Below are 20,169 nucleotides of genomic sequence, written 5' to 3'. Positions count from 1 at the left end.
AGCATTGTCAATTCCTTGCTTCTTATCAGGTTATTCTCATAAGCAAATGAAATTTTCCCATCTTAAAAAGCAAACTCAACCTCTCTCTTGGCTGGAGGGGGATGAGGTACAAGAGCCCTATTTCTCTGCCCCACTTCAAGGCTTAACTTGTCAAAAGAACTGTCTAGACCAGACAACAGCAAACCTTTTCTATGAAATACATATAGTAACTATCTTAGACTTTACAAGCCAACAGTCTCTGTTGTACCTATTCAAACTGCCAGAGATGACATGTAAAAGAATGAGTGTGACCAATAATTCTATATCTGGTAAAACTGTCCTTCAAAAATGAGAAACAGTTTAAACCATTTTCAGACCATCAGATACTGAGAGAGTTTTTGAACAAGAGACCTGCCTTCAAGAAATACTAAAGGGAGTGCTACAGGCTGAAAGGAAAAGCCAGAGAAACACTGAGAGGAGAGTGTAGAAATGAAGACTATCAAGAAGAGTAAAAGGAAAGAGAGGAAAAAATGAAATATGACATATTATCCAAAAGACAACAAGGCAGAAGAAAGTTCTGCCCTTACAAATACAATACAAATATACAGACTAGCAGAATGAATTAAAAACAGAGACCATCTATATCCTGTCTATAAGAGACTCATTTTAGCCACAAGGAAAAAAAAACAGGTTGAAAGTAAATGTTGGAAAAAGATATTTTATGCAAACAACAACCAGAAAATGGCAGGGCTAGCTATACTACTATGAGACAAATTACACTTCAAATATAAAGCAATTAAAAGAGACAAAGAAGGACACTATATATTAATAAAAGGGACAATTCATCAAGAAGACACAAAAATCATAAATATTTATGCACCTAGCCAGATTGCCCCATATTACATGAGGGACACACTGACAACACTGAATGGAGAAGTGGACCCTTCTACAATATTTGGAGATTTCATTACACCACTATCATCAATGGACAGACGATCTAGACAGAGGATCAATAAGTAAACAGAGATACTGAATAATATATAAATGAACTAGACTTAGACATTTATAGAACACTTCACCCTACAACAGCAGGATACACATTTTTCTCAAGTGCACATGGAACATTCTCCAGGAGAGCCCACATGTTGGGTCGCAAAGCAAGCCTTTATAAATTAAAAAACATTGATAGTGTACAAAAATAAAAAATAAATAAATGAACAAACAAATAAATAAAAGAATATGTGTGGCTGTGTTTCAATCAAGTTTTGTTTAGAAAAACAGGCAGCAGACAGGATTTGGCCCATGAACCACAATTTGCAGACCCCTGGTTATTTCCATTTCCACCCTTCCCATTCACCCTTCAACTCATTTCCATTTAGCCTGTGCACCCATTACTCCAAAGAAAATGCTTCAAGTCACCAATGAGCTCCCATGTTTGCAAATCCAAAAGATAATTATTGATTCTCATCTCATTCTCCTTTATTCAAAAAAACCTGACTCAACCAAGAACTTCCTCCTACCTGAAACACTTGGTTTCTCTTGGCTTTCCAAACTACCAGACCTCCTCCTCTATCTCATTAGCTCTGCTCTTAAATTTCCTTTCTTAGATCCTCCTCTTCAACCTTTCTAAATCTGGGCTTTCATTAGACCTTTCATTATCTCATTACTCATTCCTATTGCTCTAAATACCATCTATACAGTGATGAATCCCATATCTTTACCTTTTGCCCAACCTTTAAACTTCAATCCTGCATCTCTAGATACCTTCTTGATACTTTTCGGCTGATACAGATACCACAAGTTTATTATTTTCAAAGTAAATTCTAGAATCTTTTTTTTTTTTTTTTTTGCCTTCTTTCTAATGACAGAAAATGGTGCTATCCACCCGGCAGTTCAAATAAGTGACAAAAGAGCAGTAATTTCTCCGTTTTATCCCCATGCAATTCATCAGCAAGTCATATCCAATCTCCTTCTGAGACATAAGACAGTTCCATCAACTTTAGCTTCTGTTCTAACCTACTTTCACCATCCCCACCCCCATTAAGATCAACATCATTTCTTGCCTGAAACAGGCCCTTCTACTTCCACCTTTGATCCCTCTACTATTCATCTTCCACAAGGCAAAGAGAAAAAGATTTCAATCCAAGACCAAAATCATATTAGGTCTATTAGGTCAGTTCACTGCTTAAAACACGTCAGTGGGGTCCCACTATACTTAGAATACCTTACTATGGTTTCTAAGGCTCTAAATCTTTAATTCCATCCCATGTTCCTTCCTTATTACCAAGAAAGCTCAAGGCAGGCTTTTCTTACATCACTTCCTTGTGTATTCTAAATTTTCTGTTATCACAGAACCTTCTCACATGCTTTTCCATTCTCCTGGAATGCTCTTCTGTCTGTTTTTTTACAAAGCTAATTCTTTTTTTTTTTTTTTATTAAATTCAGTTTTACTGAAATACATTCACACACCATACAATCATCCATGGTATACAATCCACTGTCCACAGTATGATAACATAGTTATGCGTTCATCACCATAATCTATCTCTGAACATTTTCCTTACATCAGAAAGAACCAGAACAAGAATAAAAAATAAAAGTGAAAAAAGAACACCCAAATCATCCCCTCATCCCACCCCATTTGTCCTTTAGTTTTTATCCCCATTCCTCCACTCATCCATACACTAGATAAAGGGGGTGTGATCCACAAGGTCTTCACAATCACACTGTCACCCCTTGTAATCTACACTATTATATAATTGTCTTCAGGAGTCCAGACTGCTGGGTTGGAGTTTGGTAGTTTCAGGTATTTACTTCTAGCTATTCCAATACATTAAAGCCTAAGAGGTGTTATCTATATAGTGCATAAGAATGTCCACCAGAGTGACCTCTCGACTCCATTTGAAATCTCTCGGCCACTGAAACTATTTCGTCTCATTTTGCATCCCCCTTTTGGTCAAGAAGATACTCTCAGTCCCACAATGCCGGGTCCACATTCATCCCCAGGAGTCATACTCTGCATTTCCAGGGAGATTTACACCCCTGGGAGTCAGGTCCCATGTAGGGGGGAGGGCAACAAAGCTAACTCTTTTCTAATCCTCGGGTCTTAGCATAACCATCAACCTCATTAATACCCTGGCATTCTGTATTTAGTAATTCATTTGTTTCCTTTAAAACACTTAATATAATTTTGAATTGTCCTCCTCCCCCTTTTTATTGGCTATCTCCCCTGTTAGACTGTAAGTGCCATAAGGTCAAGAACCTTGCTTATCTTCTTTCTTCAATGCATCCCCAGAGCCTAATACTGTTGGCTAACACATAATAGGAGTTTAATAAATACCTGGAGAATTGATAATTATATATTCACATAACTTACTTAAGCAGTGTACAGCCTTCTAAGTGGAAAAAATATATACAAGTTGAATACTAGTACTAGGAAAACTTAGCCTTATTTTTCATAAATTTACTGAACCTGATATTCACCTACCATTAAAATTATTTAATGCAGCAATATGCATATAGGTAATGAGATAATCAGCTATGAAGATACTTGTTAATACACTGTAAAGTCAAAATTATTCAGAAATGATCATAAAATCTAAAAACAGATTTAGAATTCACTATGGTTCAGAACTCTAAAACATATTATTCAAACATCAAAATCATTTAACTTTAAACTCAGTTCATCACAGTTAAAATTAATCACTAAAGTTAGTAAAATAATACGAACTAAACTGAACTGAAAAACAAATTAGATTAGGCTAACCACAATTACTGAGAATGAATAAGACTGCAGCAGCTTCATTCAGCAGCAATTTTGGCATCCTGCTCCACTGCAACCTCTGCTCCTGAGGCAGCTTAGCAAAGGAAAGGTATGTATGAACTTGGAACCTGAAATCCAAGCTCCAACTCTTACTAGCTATGTCATACTGGCAAAGTTTCTCAATATCTCTGAGTCTCATGGTGTAACCATGTATACCACGGAGGACTGTTGCCAGCATTAATAAGGTAATATATAAGCATACCTATAATACTGTGTAGTAATATTTTTCTTCCATAAACTGAATTGCTGTTCTCCCCAGAATTTGTAGAATTACTAAAGCCTAAAAGCCAAACAGAAAACAAACTCTAATTTAGCCAACAGCACCACTCCGAAATTCAAAGAAAAGCAGTATAGTCCGCTGGTAAAATTATCCCATAGGGTGGCTTACAAGGATAGATCTGGATATAGCCAAACAAATTAAAGGCTCAAGTCTCATTCCCACCACTCCTTTGAGTCCTCCTCCAGTTTGTTACCTCCACATTTGTAACAAGTTCAGTGAACAATTCTAACAAATCTCAGTCACAAAGTATTGCTAACCTAAATTTATCTTTATTACCAATAATGTTATTTTCATAAGCCTCATTTGATCCATCTTCTAAAAAGATAAGGTTGAATCAGAAAACTGTTTAAATTTCTTTTAGTAATAAAATTCTAAAGCTATAGGCTCCGACACTAATGACTTTTTCTACCTTGACATTTTCCATTTTCCTATATTGTGCTATCCAAATACTATGGTGCAGCAATAGAACAAAATGTTTTATGCCCATCTTCTCAGAACACACAATCTAAGGCCAAGTCCCATGCTTAAAGTTTCAATGTATAATTCCCCGGTCAGCAAATAAATTACTAAAAAAAAAAAGTGTCTAGGGCTGGGCTCAACCTTTCAAATAAAACTTAAGGAAAGGAACTAACAGGTGTGAACTCCAAAATTCTTGTTCCACTATCCTGTTCACTCATTTACATTTGAACAGTGGTATACAGTTCAAAGTACTACTTAATAGTACTTACATCTGTTCTTATTTTACACTTAAACTGTTAAGTTCAAAGAGTTTTCGTGGCTTATTAAAGGTCCCACAGGTAGAAAACAACAAAGCCAAGGTACTCAGATTGACAGTCCAATATAACAATTTGAATCAACAGCCTAAATGTTGATCTCAGCTTGATGACCAACCTTTAAGACAAAAAGATCCTAGCAGTAAGAAAGGCGGAAGGGGCAAATAAAACTTAGTACTATCATTTGACTTAACTTTCACATTTTGCAAATGAGAAAACTCATTTTCTCATTGAGCTAGATGTTGCTTTTAAAAGAGCAGAAACTAAAATCTGGGTTTCCTAATACCTGGTCCAGTGACTTAATCAACATCTCTTCTTGAATGCCTACGAAGCCAACAAATTTGAGTTTCTGATATTCTGCCACCAACCTGTTCCTCTTTCAGACTTGCCTAACTCCACTGATACCCCACATAATCACCCATCTGAAAACCCTCTCGGTTCTGTCTTCAAAAGATAGGAAGAATCAAATCACTATTGCTACTGTCTTACCTAGGTTATTGCAATAATTTCCTAACAGATCTTGTGTTTGTACCCTTGCCTCCCTAAAATCACTTCTTAAAACATCCAGAAATCCTTTTAAAATGTCAGATCATGTCACTCAACTACACAAAACCCTCAAAAATAGCTTCCCACCTCCCTCAGAAAAAATGCAGAAGTCCTTACAATGGCCTTAAAATGCCCTACATACTTTGGAATCTTAAGTTACCTCTGACCACAACTCCTGCTACTCATTTATTCACTCCACACACACTAGTCTCCTCACTGTACTGAACATGCCAGCCATCTTCATGTCTCAGGACTTTTCATTTACTGTTTTCTCTAACTGGGATGCTCTTTCCCCTATCTATATTCATAGCTCTTTAATTCCTTCAAGTCTCTTCTCAAATGCCACCTTCTCAGCAGCACCTTCCCTAAAATTTTGCATATCTAACCCCAACACAACCTGTTATTTGTGTACTTTCTTTCTTCCCCATAAGAATGCATGCTCCATGAGGAGAAGGAATTGTCTTTTCAGTTCACTGCTGCTTCACCAGCATCTTGTATGGCATCTGGAACATAACAGGTACACAATACATCTGGATAATAATGAATGTTATACTGTTAAAATGGCTGGTCACAGTGACATGAACAGATATTTGCACACCAGTGTTCATAGCAGCATTGTTCACAACGGCCAAGAGATGGAAACAATCCAAGTGTCCTTCAACAGATGAGTGGATAAACAAAATGTGGTATATACATATGATGGAATACTATGCAACAGTAAGAAGAAATGGGGTCATGGCACATATGACAACATGGATGAGCCTTGAAGACATAATGTTGAGTGAAATAAGCCAGACACAAAAGGAGAGATATTGTACATTACCACTAATGTGAACTCTGTGAAAAATGTAAAATAAATGTCTTAGAATGTAGAATATAGGGGACCGTGAGATAGACAAAAGTTGGTGAAGGGAGAATAACAATCTAATTTGTACAGATATGATAATGAGGATGAACTTAATGGTATGGGAATGGTCAGGTGTGACTATGGTTTGTTAATGGGATTGTAAGTACTAGTGATGAATTGAAGGCAAACATGTTAGTACATGGTTGTTTAAAGGCATGTAAACCCACAGAGTAGCACCACAAACCTAAATAAGTGTTAGCATGATATACTTACAAGGTATGACACTGGTACAGAGGGTTAACAACTGAGTGGTATATGGAAAAACTATCCATTACATATTATAGACTATATTTAATAGGACTATCTTACCAACACTACATCAATACTAGGGGTGACTAATTAGCAGCTGATAAGAACTCTGGAATGTATTATGTTACGATAATTGTTTAAAGATGAGAGTGATGATGATTATACAACTAAAGACAATGTAAGAAACTGTTTATCCTGGGATAGACTATATATTAAGTGACATTAGGAACCCACTACTTAATAAACCAAGCCCTCAACTTAAGGCTTGCTCTTGTGAGACTTAGGGGTGTAAATGGAAGGCTGAGCCCTCCTATAATTATGCCTGAAAGGCACCTCCAGGGAGCCTCTTTTGTTGTTCAGATGTGGCCTTTCTCTCTCTAAGTCCAACTCCGCAAATAATTTCATTAACCTCCCCCCACACAAGGGACATGACTTCCAGGTGAACGAATCTCCTTGGTGACATGGGACATGACACCCAGGAATGAGCCTAGCTCTGGCAGCAAGGGATTGAAAATGCATATTTGACCAAAAGAGGGAAAAAGGTAACAAGCTGAGGTCACAGTGGCTAAAAAATCCCAAATAGAGTCAAGAGACTACCCTGGAGGTTTCTCTTATGCAAGCTCCAGCTAGCCATCCCAGATGGCAACAGTACGCCATACTCTTACCAAAAGTAGTCCCCAAATACCTAGGTCCCTACCAGAGATTCTATAAAAGACTCACTTACTATGTTTTTCTCTCAGAAACTTAAATCCACCGGAGTGTTCCTATGCCAGACAAGTCCTAAAACCCAGAGGCAACAGCCTCTTTAAGAACTACAATCAGATACAGCCCTCTTGCCCATACTGTCGACACCTCCTTTCTATATCAACAAGTTTGGGTGCTCACTGTCTAGACATCCCTGAAGATGGAGAAAGATTAAGTGAGAGGAAGGGGTAGTAACAAACAAGATAAGATTTACCAAAGTCTATGAATACTGAAACATTATGTAAATATATATACATTTTTAGATGTTGACATGTTGGAATAGCTGGAAGGAGGTAAATTACATGGTGAAACTGTACCCTATAACATCCTTTGAAATTTGCTCTAGAGCTACTTGTTGAATTGTGCTTTTAAAGTCTTCACCTTTCTGTATATACCCTATATTGTATAACAAGGAAAGAACTGAAACTGAGGAACTATAACCCATAACAATTTTGAAATCACCTATATAACTGTTTGTTGAGCTATATATCGCAAGTTAACACCTTTCTGTATGTACGTTATATTTTACAATAATGGAAATAGCTAGAGTTGTGGAATTGCAACCCATGACATTCATTGAAATTTGTTCTCTACTTGTTCAATCATACTTTGAAAGGTATCACTGTTATGTATATAAGTTAAAGTTCACAATAAAAAAATGCATTAAAAAATGGCTGGTCAAACTGTCACCTTTTGCTATTAATGTAGTCATAAGGAACCATGTGCTTTCCTTTTAATTTACTACTTCTATTAATAACCATCATCTAACTTACTAGAATTGTGCAAGATGCTAACTCTTTAAATAAGGACTGAAAGTGATTTTCCCATGAAAAGAATCAGTATATTTTAGAATAAACTACAGGTTCCCTTTTTTTGGTGATGGACATTCTGGCTGCTACAAAGATTTGTGATTTTATTGATGGTTCTCATAATGTTTTAAGAAATCAGAGTTTGGCAAACTATGGCTGACTGTGTTTGTAAATAAAGTTTTATTGGAAAATAGTCATCCCTTTTCTTTATGTACCATCTATGACTGCTTTAGAGCTACAGGGGAGAATCAAGTAGTTGCCAACAGAGACTATGTGGCCCACATATCTAAAATACTTCCATCTACCATTTCAGAAAAGCTTGTTATTCCTGTTCTAGATAATTTAGGTTTACAAATAAAGCACCTCCATATTAACAAAGCAAAGTAACACTGATTTGACTTTCTTTAACATCAAAGAGACTTTTAAAAAAGATACTCAGTGGCTAAAATAAATAACAAAAACCACTAAAAAATTAACTTTCAGTAAGTACTCTTTTCCATGATACATCAAGGCAAGCAAAGGGAATTGGAAACATGCCTGGAAGAATTAAGGAAGTAACTCACAGACAAAGATTAATTAAAAGATTTAATCTCTGATGGGTCAAATCTGAAAGATGTATGGACAAGGATTTTTATCAAAGTGTTGTTTATAATAATGGAAAAACTGCAAACATAAATGTCCATTAGAAGATCAGCCAAATAAATTGTTAGATCCTAAGAAGGGAAAGCAATACAGACAAAATTGATGGATCTATACTTTATTATCCCGGGGATAATTGCCCACAATGTTAAAGAGTAGATTACCAATAATTAGGCAAAATGCAATCTCATTTGTGTAAAACTAAAACATGGGGGTGTATGTACTGGTGGGGGAGGTGTTCAGCATACACAAAAGTGTTAATTGTGGCTATTTGCTCAGTGATTGTATTAAGGGTGGTTTGGTTGGTTGGTTGGTTGGTTGGTTTTTACATTTTGTGTTTTTTCTTCCCTAAACTTTTGTGCATGGACCCTTTTTTCTTATTATTAAAAAATGCTATTAACATTTTTCAAAGGAAAAAAACAAGACTTACCCAACTAAAAGAAGAAGTGCACAGATCACAGCAAATCCCAAAGTGTACTTGAATGCTGTTTTAATTTGCTAGATGTCGATGTCAAGAGGAAAAAGGTACACAATTTAGTTAGAACTTTTAAAATATAAAATATACTTACTATAGTGCAACAGTATACACATCAAATGTACATTCACATTCACGAATGCAAAGTTTACATTGGTGAAAACAAAAACTAAAATTTAAAGGAAAACATGTATGCTACATGTTAAATTACAAGTCACACTAGCAGATTCTAAAATCTTTTCAGTGATCACTCCCTTGTGAAAATCAGTACACCTAAAGCACAGTTAATTCTCCAGTGAGCATCTTTAGTAAAATAATCAAAATATTTAGGAAAACATTCCCCCAAACAGGGAGCAAACAGAATTTATACTGCCCCCTCCCCCACACTCACCAAAATGGGTCATAATAATTGCAATAAATATTTTATATAACATGCCAAGCACTGTTCTAAGAACTTTACATATGTTTATTTATTTAATTTTCAGTGATTAAACAAGGACCTGACACCAAGAACTCAGGCTTCAGAATCTGTGTTTTACATGGTGACCATAATGTAATTCAAAAGTAAAGAAAAACACAAAGCTGGATTTTATGAACTTAAATAGAAAAGTTAATAACTAACAATATCAAAAGAAGTTAAATCAGCCAAAAATAAATTTTCGTCCTCTTGTCCTACTGAAGTCACTAAAAATCACATTTTAAAATTTAAATTCATATTTCATATGGGAAGTTCTTGTTCACAAAGGAGGGTAACATGGTCTTTAGAAAAAAACTAAAGAAAAAGTAAGGAGGATCTTAAGATCAACTAAAGTGGGGTAAGATGCATTTCAGAAGTGAGTAGAGACATATGTCTCATTGAGTTTTTCAGCATTAATTCTATAACCAACCATCTTACCTGACATACCTTGGGTTTCTCAAATATATACACATATAGCATCTGAAAATAATGATATTTACTTTATTTATAAATATTTAACCATCTTATTTTTAATCTCTAACAAATTGCACTGATTACCATTCTGGGGATCATTTTAAATATTGCTGAAGTACTTGCTCCCGATCTTAACGCAAATGTTTTTAGAGTTTTAAGCATGATTAAGCACAATGTTGGCTTTTTAGTGTATACATTTGTTTTTGTATTTAAGTACTGCTCGTTTATTCCTATTATATATGCTTTTTTCTCTTAAATCAGAGAAAATGTTCAATTTTGGCAAATAGATTTTTAGTTTCTATAGAGAAAAGCATGCAATTTCTCCTTTGACCTATTAATTCTGATAAATTAATAAGACTTCCTGATTCCAAATCACCCTTGCAAATCTACAGACAAAAACAACTTATATTTTTAAGATAGCTGTGAATTTTATTTGCCAATATTTTAGTTAATATTGTTGTGCCAATACTTAAGTGATATTGGTCTACTGGGTGTTCATGTGTGCTACATTTATCAGGTTTTTATATCAGTGTGATACTGGATTAGAGATAATAACTGCAATTGTTCCTTTTTTATGCCCTAGAACAGTGGTCAGCAAACTATGCCCTGTAGGGCACACCCAATCCACTCACTGGATCATATCCATGCTCATTCATTTATATATTGTTTCTGCCTACTTTTGCACTATAATGGCAGAGTTGAGTACTTGAGACAAAAACTACATGGCATGCAAAGCCTAAAATATTTACTATCTGGCCCTTCACAGAAAGAAGTTTAGGGAAACCTGCTCTAGGCATCTTGCCATCTAAAACAATAGCCACAAGCCACATGTGGTTACTGAGCACCTGAAATGTAGCTAGCCCAAATTGTGATGTACTGAAAGTGTAAAATACACACTAAATTTCAAAGACTTAGTATGAAAAAAAAGAACTTTAATATCTCATTAATTTTTATATTGACTATATTTGAAATGATAATATTTGAACTATACTGTATTAAATAAGATGTATCAAAATTATTTCAACTGTTTCTTTTAATGTATTTTAATGTGACTACTAGAAAATTTAAAATTTCACATAACTCTCATTATATTTCTATTAGATGATGCTGCTCTAGAATAATTTAAATTAAAACAGAATCACATCCTTCTTTTAAAAAAGAGGGAAATCTTTTTTTTTTCCTAAATTGAAACCTCTAAAGTAAAATACTTACAGTGCATTTACTAGTATCATCATCATCCTTTTCTTCATAATAGAAGTAGACAAATGGGATCCAGAAGAACACACAGAACAATATAACAGAATATAAAGCTGTGGAAAATAAATAATAAACTGAGTTCTACTAAATATGTATGCACTTAAGCTTAGCAATGTGTGTGTGTGTGTGTGTGTGTGTATGCATACATTTTCACTTACCAAATTCACTCCATCTATCTGATTTCATATACCCATAACTCTGTGTATACGTGATATTCTAATCAACTTTTTCTCTCCCCAAACCTCAAGAAACCACTAGCATTATTAGAAAAACAAATCATAATCAAAGTAACTATGGGGAAATTTATAGTAATAATGATAATAATTATGCCAACAACAACATCTGAGCTCTTACTATGCCATAGTGTTAAGAACTTCTTGTGAACCATCTCATTTAACTCTACAAATGAACTTTAACTTTTGTAGTTATTCCAACTTAAAATCAAGTTTCATTGATACATCTGCCAGTCAATCCAGCAAGTTAAGAGAAATAGCTATAATTAATACTGCTCCCCATCCTAACTTTAAGATATATAATGTTATAAAACTGATCTTATAAAAATCAAAAAATAGAGAAATGGTAAGAAGAACAGTAAAACAGTAAACTTAGGTTCAAAGTTAACTAATAGGAATTATTATCTACCTGCTTAAAAATAATGATGTTAGATTTGAGCTATTTTCAAACCAGTAGCAAGTCAAATACTTCTTTTAATTTACTACAGAACTTAAATTAAAGATATAGTATATTTAAGGATAAAAACAGCATAAACAAATTTTAGGGCTTAATAAACCTACCTAAGAAACCTGTTTTTAAAATCTGTGTATTCATAAAAATAACAGTATCAATATAATTATTTAAAGCAATCACGGGACATTAACCATTGTACTCCTTTGTAAAAGAAAGCATTTTGTCTGTAATGTATAATAAAACTTTGGTTATTTATTGTGTTGGAAAGAATTCTTGCATGAATTGTAAAATTTTAAAACATGAATTTACACTGGCTAGCACTATATATAAGCAGCCAAAGAGTTTAATGCCTATTTCATAAACACTCCTGAACTTGTGTGATCAATGATTACTAATTACATAGTTTATCATATTTAATTAGCATAACAAAGTAGTAATGTGAATGAATACTTCATTCAGATATATGATTAATCTCAGAAGAATCACTTCCAAATACAGTTAAGGATTCTAGAAGTTACATGAAGATATACTTATGTGATTTATATGTTGAAATCCCAGCAATCAGTTGGAGTAAAACTTGTTTTATTGCAAAGGGAAAATGCCATAATAACTAACAATGACTGTGAAAGCTATTAATTTTACGTACAAAAACAATTAAGAATCCTCCAATGGATAAACTGGGATATATCTCAACAATTATGCTAAATGATATTAAAAACATATCTTTTGAATCAAATTTTATTAAAATATAGTAAAAGAAGAAGAATTAGATTAGATTATAATTATAATCTTTGCAAACATGGCAAACTAGCATTCCTGACAAATAAAATCTTTGAGGACTGTATTTAACATTTTCGTTATCTAATGCCATTTAGAGGAATAAGAATGACTTGACTGCTTCCTTCACAACAGAAAATGTAATAACATTTTGTGCTAATAAAAAAACAAAAACAAAACTGCCAGCCTAGAAGTCTAATCCCAATGAAAATATGCTTCAAAAATAAAGGGAAAATAAATAAACATTCTGTCAAAATCTGAGTGTATTCATCACAAGCAGACTCTGAAGTAAAAGAAATGTTTAACACAATCCTAGATGAACGTGTGGAACTGAAGAAAAGGATAAAGACTACAAGGAAGATTAAGGACCTAGGTAAATATAAACTATCTTCTTAAATTAAAAAAAAAAAGACTGTTAGAGCAAAAACAACAATACAGTCTAAGATTTATAATATATTAAATTAGAAATTAATGGCATTAAGGTGGCTAGAAAATCTCAAAATGTTTGAAAAGAAAGTATTTTCTAAATAACACATGGTTCAAAGACAAAATCATTAAGGAAATTATAAAACAGTTTGAAGTGAACTATAATGAAAAAAAAATCACAATTTAGGAGATATACTTAAATCAGCATTTAGGTGGAAATTTACAGCTGCTTAAATGCCTATATTAAAAAGAAAGGTTTAAATCAATGATCTAAGATTCCACTTAAAGAAGCAAGGAAAAGTACAAATTAAATTCCCAAACAGTAGAAGAAAAGATAAAAGCACAAATCTATCAAATATAAAACAGATGCAAAATAAAGAGCAATCAAGGCTAAAAGGAGGGCCTTCAAAAAGATTTTACAACATTCTGAAATTGACACAAGAAGAACAGAAAATCTGAATAGTTCTATGTCTGTTAAAGAAATTGAATCTATAATTTAAAACCTTTCCAAAAAGGCAACTCCAGGCCTATGTGACTTCATCCAAAAATGTGGATAAATACATCCAGAAATTTCAGAAAGAAATAACACCAAATAGATATTCTAGTTGCAAAGACTAGCAAAAGAGGGAACATTTCTCAACTTGTTTTATGAGGCCAGGGTAACCCTGATAACCAAAACCTGAGAGGAACAATAATTTTCTTCCCTTATACACACTAATATGCTTCATGAATGACTCAAACTCCTTAAAAAACATTACCACATGGAACCCAGCAATATATAAAAATGATAATATAGATAACAAAAACATTAAATACAGTCCTCAAAGATTTTATTTGTCAGGATTTTATTTGTTAATGTTTATACAACTTGATTTAACATTTATTTGAAAAATCAGTCAATGTAATTCACAACATTAACAAAAATGGAGAAAAACCATCAGATAATCTTAATATTCAGAAACAGCATTTGCCAAATTCAATAGCCATTCAGGATAAAAACTCTCAGCAAACTGGGAAAACAATGGAACTTCTAAAACCTGATAAATGGCTTTTATGGAAAAACAGGAAAACTTAAACTAATCTCATACATAAATGGTAAAAGAACTGACTGTTTTGCCCTTGGATATCAAATGAGACAAGAATGTCTGCTCTTGCCATATCTATTCAAAATTTCATTGGAGGTCCTAGCCAGTGCAATAAGGCAAGAAAAACAAAATAAAAGACACACAGAGAAGATGGCAAAGAGAGACGCTTCAGGGCTCTAGGCCCCCACAGAGGCTTTGAACAATGAGCAAGAACTGTAAGAAATATCTTTCTCAACGCTCCAGAAGACAGTTAAAGGACAGCAGTAACAGAGCAAACACTGAATCAACAAAAAGGCTACTTAAAAGCAGTAGGATTTCACTGTGCACCTTGCTGGCCCCTCCCCCACCTCCCAACTTGACAGAGCCAGCCAACCATCCCAGTACTGGTAGCAGAGGGAACAGAGCAAATATTATGCACATAATGGGAACACAGATGTTTGGCACACTCTGTCTGATGGTGGCCTGAGGACTCGCTATCCGAGAACTTGCCCAGCATATAGAAGGCAGCTCACAGTGTTCTCCTACAGAATGTGTGGTGTTGCCTGAGATAAAGGATTGCTGGCTGTAGTACATATAGTACAGTGCCTAGGTTCGTGAAGAAACTTCCCTAGCGAAGGGCGAACATTTGTATTCTTGTGAATGGGGGAATTCCTAGGGACACACATGCACAGACAACAGGCTCAAGATGAGGCACATAAGCAGAAGGATAAGGGAGGCCCCTACACTTTGCCCTGGAGCTATCCTCTAAACTCTTTGTATGGACAAGCCCTGAAGAAGGAGAAGGTATGTACAGGTAATCTGCCAAGACTGGGAAGGTGTTTTCTTTCGTTCCTTATTTTTTTTTATCTTTGTTAGCTCCTGGCATTCAAGAAAAGTTCTGTCATAACACTTTGGTAGATAGAAGCTTAAGGAACAGATGCCTCAGACTCTAAATTTCAGCAATAACACCTTAAAATATCAAAATGTCCAATTTTCAACAAAAGGTAACAAAACATATGAACAAACAGGAAGCATTGGCACAGGAAAAGGAGATGATTAAAGCATTAGAGATCATCACTGAGGAGGACAACATCTGGGACATACCAGACAAAGACTTTTTAAAAAATGGTGTTCAAAATGCTCAAACAGCTAAAGAAAAACACAGAAAAAAAACTAATTAAGATCAGTAAAATGATGGATGAACACAGAGAGAATATCAATCATGAGATGGAAAATATGAAAAGGAACCAAACAGAGGTGAAGACCACAAAAACAGAAATTAAAAATTCCCTACAGGGGTTCAACAGCAGATTGGAGCTGTCAGAAGAAAGAATAATCACTGAACCTGAAGATAAAACAATTGACATCATTCAATCTGAGAAGCAGAAAGAAGAGAGAATGAAGAAAAGTAAACAGAGCCTGAGGAACCCATGGGACACCATCTGGGATTCTGTGGGAATCCCAGAAAGAAAAGAAAGAAAGAAAGGGACAGAAAAAATACTCAAAAATTAATGGCTGAAAACTTCCCAAATTTAAGGAAAGACATGAATATACTCAACCAAGATGTTCAACAAACTCCAAATAGGATAAACCCAATAAAACCCACACAATATATTATAGTCAAAATGCCAAATGCCAAAGATAGGAGGATTCTGAAAGCCACAAGAAAGAGGCAATGTGTCACATTCAAGGGAACTACAGTTATGATTTAGTGCCAATTTCTCAACAGAAACCATGCAGGCAAGAAGGCAGTGGGATGACATATTTAATGAAAGCAAAAAACAAAACAAAACAAAACAAAAAATTCCAACCAAGAATTCTATACTCAGCAAAACTGCCTTTCAAAAATAAGGGAGAGAGTGGGTGGGACAAGATGGCAGAGTGGGGAGGTATGGAATTTAGTCACTCCTCTAGGGTAGATGGTAATTAGCCAGGAACTGTATGAAACAGTGTTTTCAGGGTCTCCAGGTACCAGTCACGCATTGTATGTTAGCCTGGAATGGGTGGAACAAATAAGACTGCAGTGAAACCTGTAAGTTTCTGCAGCCATGGGTATGGCACCGCTCCCCACCCAGACCCCATGGGCTATCTTACAGCTGGCTCCCTGAAAGGAAAAAAAAAAAAAAAAACAACAATCTGCTGGGAGCAAGAATGGGGGCTCAACTCAGCCTAAAATGCAGAATTAATTAACAAATTAATTAACTTTTGGAGTTGGGAGTGTCTGGGGGAGAAGGCTGGGCTCCAGGAAGGGGGGTGCACCTAGAAGTGGGCACCCATTCCATTGCTCCAAAAAGGTTTTTTTTTTTTATTCTACATTTTGTCCCTTTTCTTTTCTTCTCTCTGATGCCTTATCTTTTTACATTTCAAAGCCCCCTGGCAAGGGCAGAATTAAAGCTGTTGGAGAGAAACTATTCAGATAATAGCATAAAGCACATCTTTAAATACTTGAAACTGACACTTATGAAATTTCCGGCCAGGGAAGGCCTTAAAAAGAGATTTCTTTTTTCCTTTTTCCTTTTCTTTTGTTTTCTTTCTTTACTGTTTAAATAACTATTCTAAGTAGCTCTTTACAGAAAGCCTCAGATATTTGCAACTGGCCTCTGGACCCAGGCAACAGAGAGCAGAGATAGATCTGACAGACAAAGCAATGAACCTAGTAGGGGAGACAACTGCCTATAGGGCATAAATTCCCCAAGGAAAGGGAGACATGTCCACCTCAACTGGCAGTCATCCTTCAAAGAACTCAGACACCAGGGGTTGGAAATCAGAAACCAGTGTCAGACAGCCACACCCCTGACAGGGCCAGAGTCAGAGAACTAAAGGCACCAAACCTACTTTTTGGTGGGAGAGTTTTTGGCTGGCAAACCCACCTGCTGGACAGGATAGGAAAAGCACAGAGTCTAAAGGCCTCACAGGAGGGTCTCATTCTCAGGGAAACTCCATACTCTCATAAGGCCTGGGCCTCCCTGGACTGGAAAACCTGACTGGGTTGAAAATATCTGAAGAGACCCTCTCACAAAAAGGCTACATAGAGGCAGGGCAAGAAACAGAAAAACAAGAAGTGAAAAATTCTGATCAACTAAATAGAACCTGAGTTAGAGGTCTAGAATAAGTTGAACTGAACACCAAAGGTTAGAGAACAAAGCCAACCAACAAGAAAACCCTAGGAAACAGAGTGAAAATGAGCCCCAGAACAAACGAACCAGAAAACCAGATGCCTAGACAGGTTAAGATAACAACCCATACTAGAAAACACAAAAATAAGGACCAGCCACAGGAACAAACTAATAGTTCAACTGAGATACAGGAGCTGAGAAAACTAATTAAAACTGCTCAAACAAATCTCCTAAATCAATTCAACAAACTGAAGGACAGTATGGCAAAAGAAATGAACGATATAAAGAAGATGCTGGATAACCATAAAGAAGAATTCGTAAACTTGGAAAAACAAATGACAGAACTTATGGGAATGAAGGGCGCAAAGGAGATGATGAAAAACACAATGGAGGGATACAACAGTAGATATGAACAGGCAGAAGAAAGGATCAGTGAACTGGAAGACAAGAAATTTGAATTCACACACATGAAAGAACAGGTAGTGAAAAGAATGGAAAAATAGGAACAGGGTCTCAGGAAGCTGAGTGACAACATGAAGCATACAAATATACATGTTATGGGTGTCCCAGAAGGAGAAGAGAGGGGAAAAGGGCAGAAAGAATAATAGAAGAAATAGTTTCTGAAAATTTCCCAACTCTAATGACAGAAAATTACAGATTCAAGAAGTACAGCATACTCCAAACAGAATAGATCACAGTAGACCTACTCCAAGACATTTACTGATCAGATTGTCCAATGTCAAAGACAAAGAGAGAATTCTGGAGGCAGCAAGAGAAAAGCAATCCATCATATACAAGAGAAGCTTGATATGACTATGTACAGATTTCTCTGCAGAAACCATGGAGGTGAAAAGACAGTGGTATGATATATTTAAGATACTGAAAGAGAAAAACTGCAAAAAAAGAATTCTATATCCAGCAAAACTGTCCTTCAAAAATGAGGGTAAGATCAAAATATATTCAGACAAACAGACACTGAGAGAGTTTGTGAGACAGAGACCAATGCTATAAGAAATACTAAAGGGGGTGCTACAGACTGATAGGAAAATACAGGAGAGAGAGTTTTGGAGAAGAGAGTAGAAATGAAGATTATCAGGAAGGGTAAAAGGGGAGAGAGAAAAAATAAGATGTGATATATAAAATCCAAAAGACAAAATGGGAGAAGAAAGTACTGCCCTTACTGTAGTTAACACTAAATGTTAATGGATTAAACTCTCCAATCAAAAGACATAGACTGGCAGAATGGATTAAAAAACAAGACCCATCTATATGCTGTCTATAACAAACTCACTTTAGACACAAGGACAAAACTAAGCTGAAAGTGAAAGGCTGGAAAAAGATATTTCATACAAACAACCAGAAAATAAGCAGAAGTAGCTGTACTAATATCAGATAAATTAGACTTCAAAAGCAAAACAATTAAAAGAGATAAAGAAGGACACTATATATTAATAAAAGGGTCAATTCATTAAGAAAACATAACAATCATAAATATTTTTACACTAAGCAAGGGTGCCCCAAAATTCATGAGGCAAACACTGAGAACACTGAAAGGAGAAATAGATACCTCTAAAATAATAGTTGGAAACTTCAATACACCACTCTTGTCAATGGATAGAACATCTAGAAAGAGGATCAATAAGGAAAAAGAGATGCTGAATTGTACGATAAATGAACTAGACTTGACAGACATTTATAGAACACTATACCCCACAACAGTAGGATACACTTTTTTCTCAAGTGCTCATGGAACATTCTCTAGGATAGACCACATGTTGGGTCACAAAGCAAGTCTCAACAAATTTAAAAATACTGGTATTATAAAAAAACACTTTCTCGGATGATAATGGAATGAAGTTGGAAATAAATAACATGCAGAAGACTGTAAAATTCACAAATATATGGAGACTAAAAAACACACTCTTAGCAAACCCGTGGGTAAAGGAAGAAATTACAAGAGAAATTAGTAAATATCTCGAGGCAAATGACAATGAAAACACAACATATCAAAAGTTATGGGATGCAGCAAAGGCAGTACTGAGAGGGATATTTATTGCCCTAAACACCTATATAAAAAAAGGAGAGCAAAACTTGAGGAATTAACTGTTCAAATGGAGGACCTAGAGAAGGAACACAAACTAACCCCAAAGCAAACAGAAGGAAAGAAATAACAAAGATTGAAGCAGAAATAAATGAAACTGAGAAGAGGAAAATAGAGAGAACAGACAAAACCAGAAGGTGGTTCTTTGAGAAAATCAATAAAATTGACGGACTCCTAAGCAAGGCTAACAAACAAACAAAAAAAACAGAGATGCAAGTAACTACAATCAGAAATGGGAAAGGAGACATAACTACTGACCCTGCAGAAATAAAGGAGATAATGACAAGATACTATGAGCAACTATATGCTAATAAACTAGACAACTTGGACGAAATGGACAACTTCCTAGAAAGGCGTAAACAACCAACACCGACTTGAGAAGAAGTAGAAGACCTCAACAAACCAATCATAAGAGACTGAGTCAGTCATCAAAAAGCTCCCAAAAAGAAAAGCCCAGGACCAGATGGCTTCATATGTGATTTCTACCAAGCATTCAAGAAAGAATTAGTACAAATCCTGCTCAAACTCTTCAAAGAAAAAAAGGAAGGGGAGGGAAAGCTACCTAACTCATTCTATGAGGCCAATA

General features: G+C 35.3%; 1 protein-coding gene across 1 annotated transcript in view; it reads right to left on the bottom strand.

Annotated features, from left to right (window-relative positions):
- LMBRD1 (LMBR1 domain containing 1) overlaps positions 1 to 20,169 on the bottom strand; it is a 228,410-nt gene that overhangs the window by 139,714 nt on the left and 68,527 nt on the right. Inside the window, exons 4-5 of the mRNA XM_037842304.1 lie at positions 11,368 to 11,465; positions 9,180 to 9,247 (exon numbers count right to left, since the gene is read on the bottom strand). Coding sequence (XP_037698232.1) covers positions 9,180 to 9,247; positions 11,368 to 11,465 — 166 coding nt within the window. The remainder of the gene's footprint in view (positions 1 to 9,179; positions 9,248 to 11,367; positions 11,466 to 20,169) is intronic.

The sequence above is a fragment of the Choloepus didactylus genome, chromosome 7 (genome assembly GCF_015220235.1).
Source record: "Choloepus didactylus isolate mChoDid1 chromosome 7, mChoDid1.pri, whole genome shotgun sequence".
Classification (NCBI taxonomy): Eukaryota; Metazoa; Chordata; class Mammalia; order Pilosa; family Megalonychidae; genus Choloepus; species Choloepus didactylus.
This window is presented reverse-complemented; position numbering and strand designations above follow the sequence as displayed.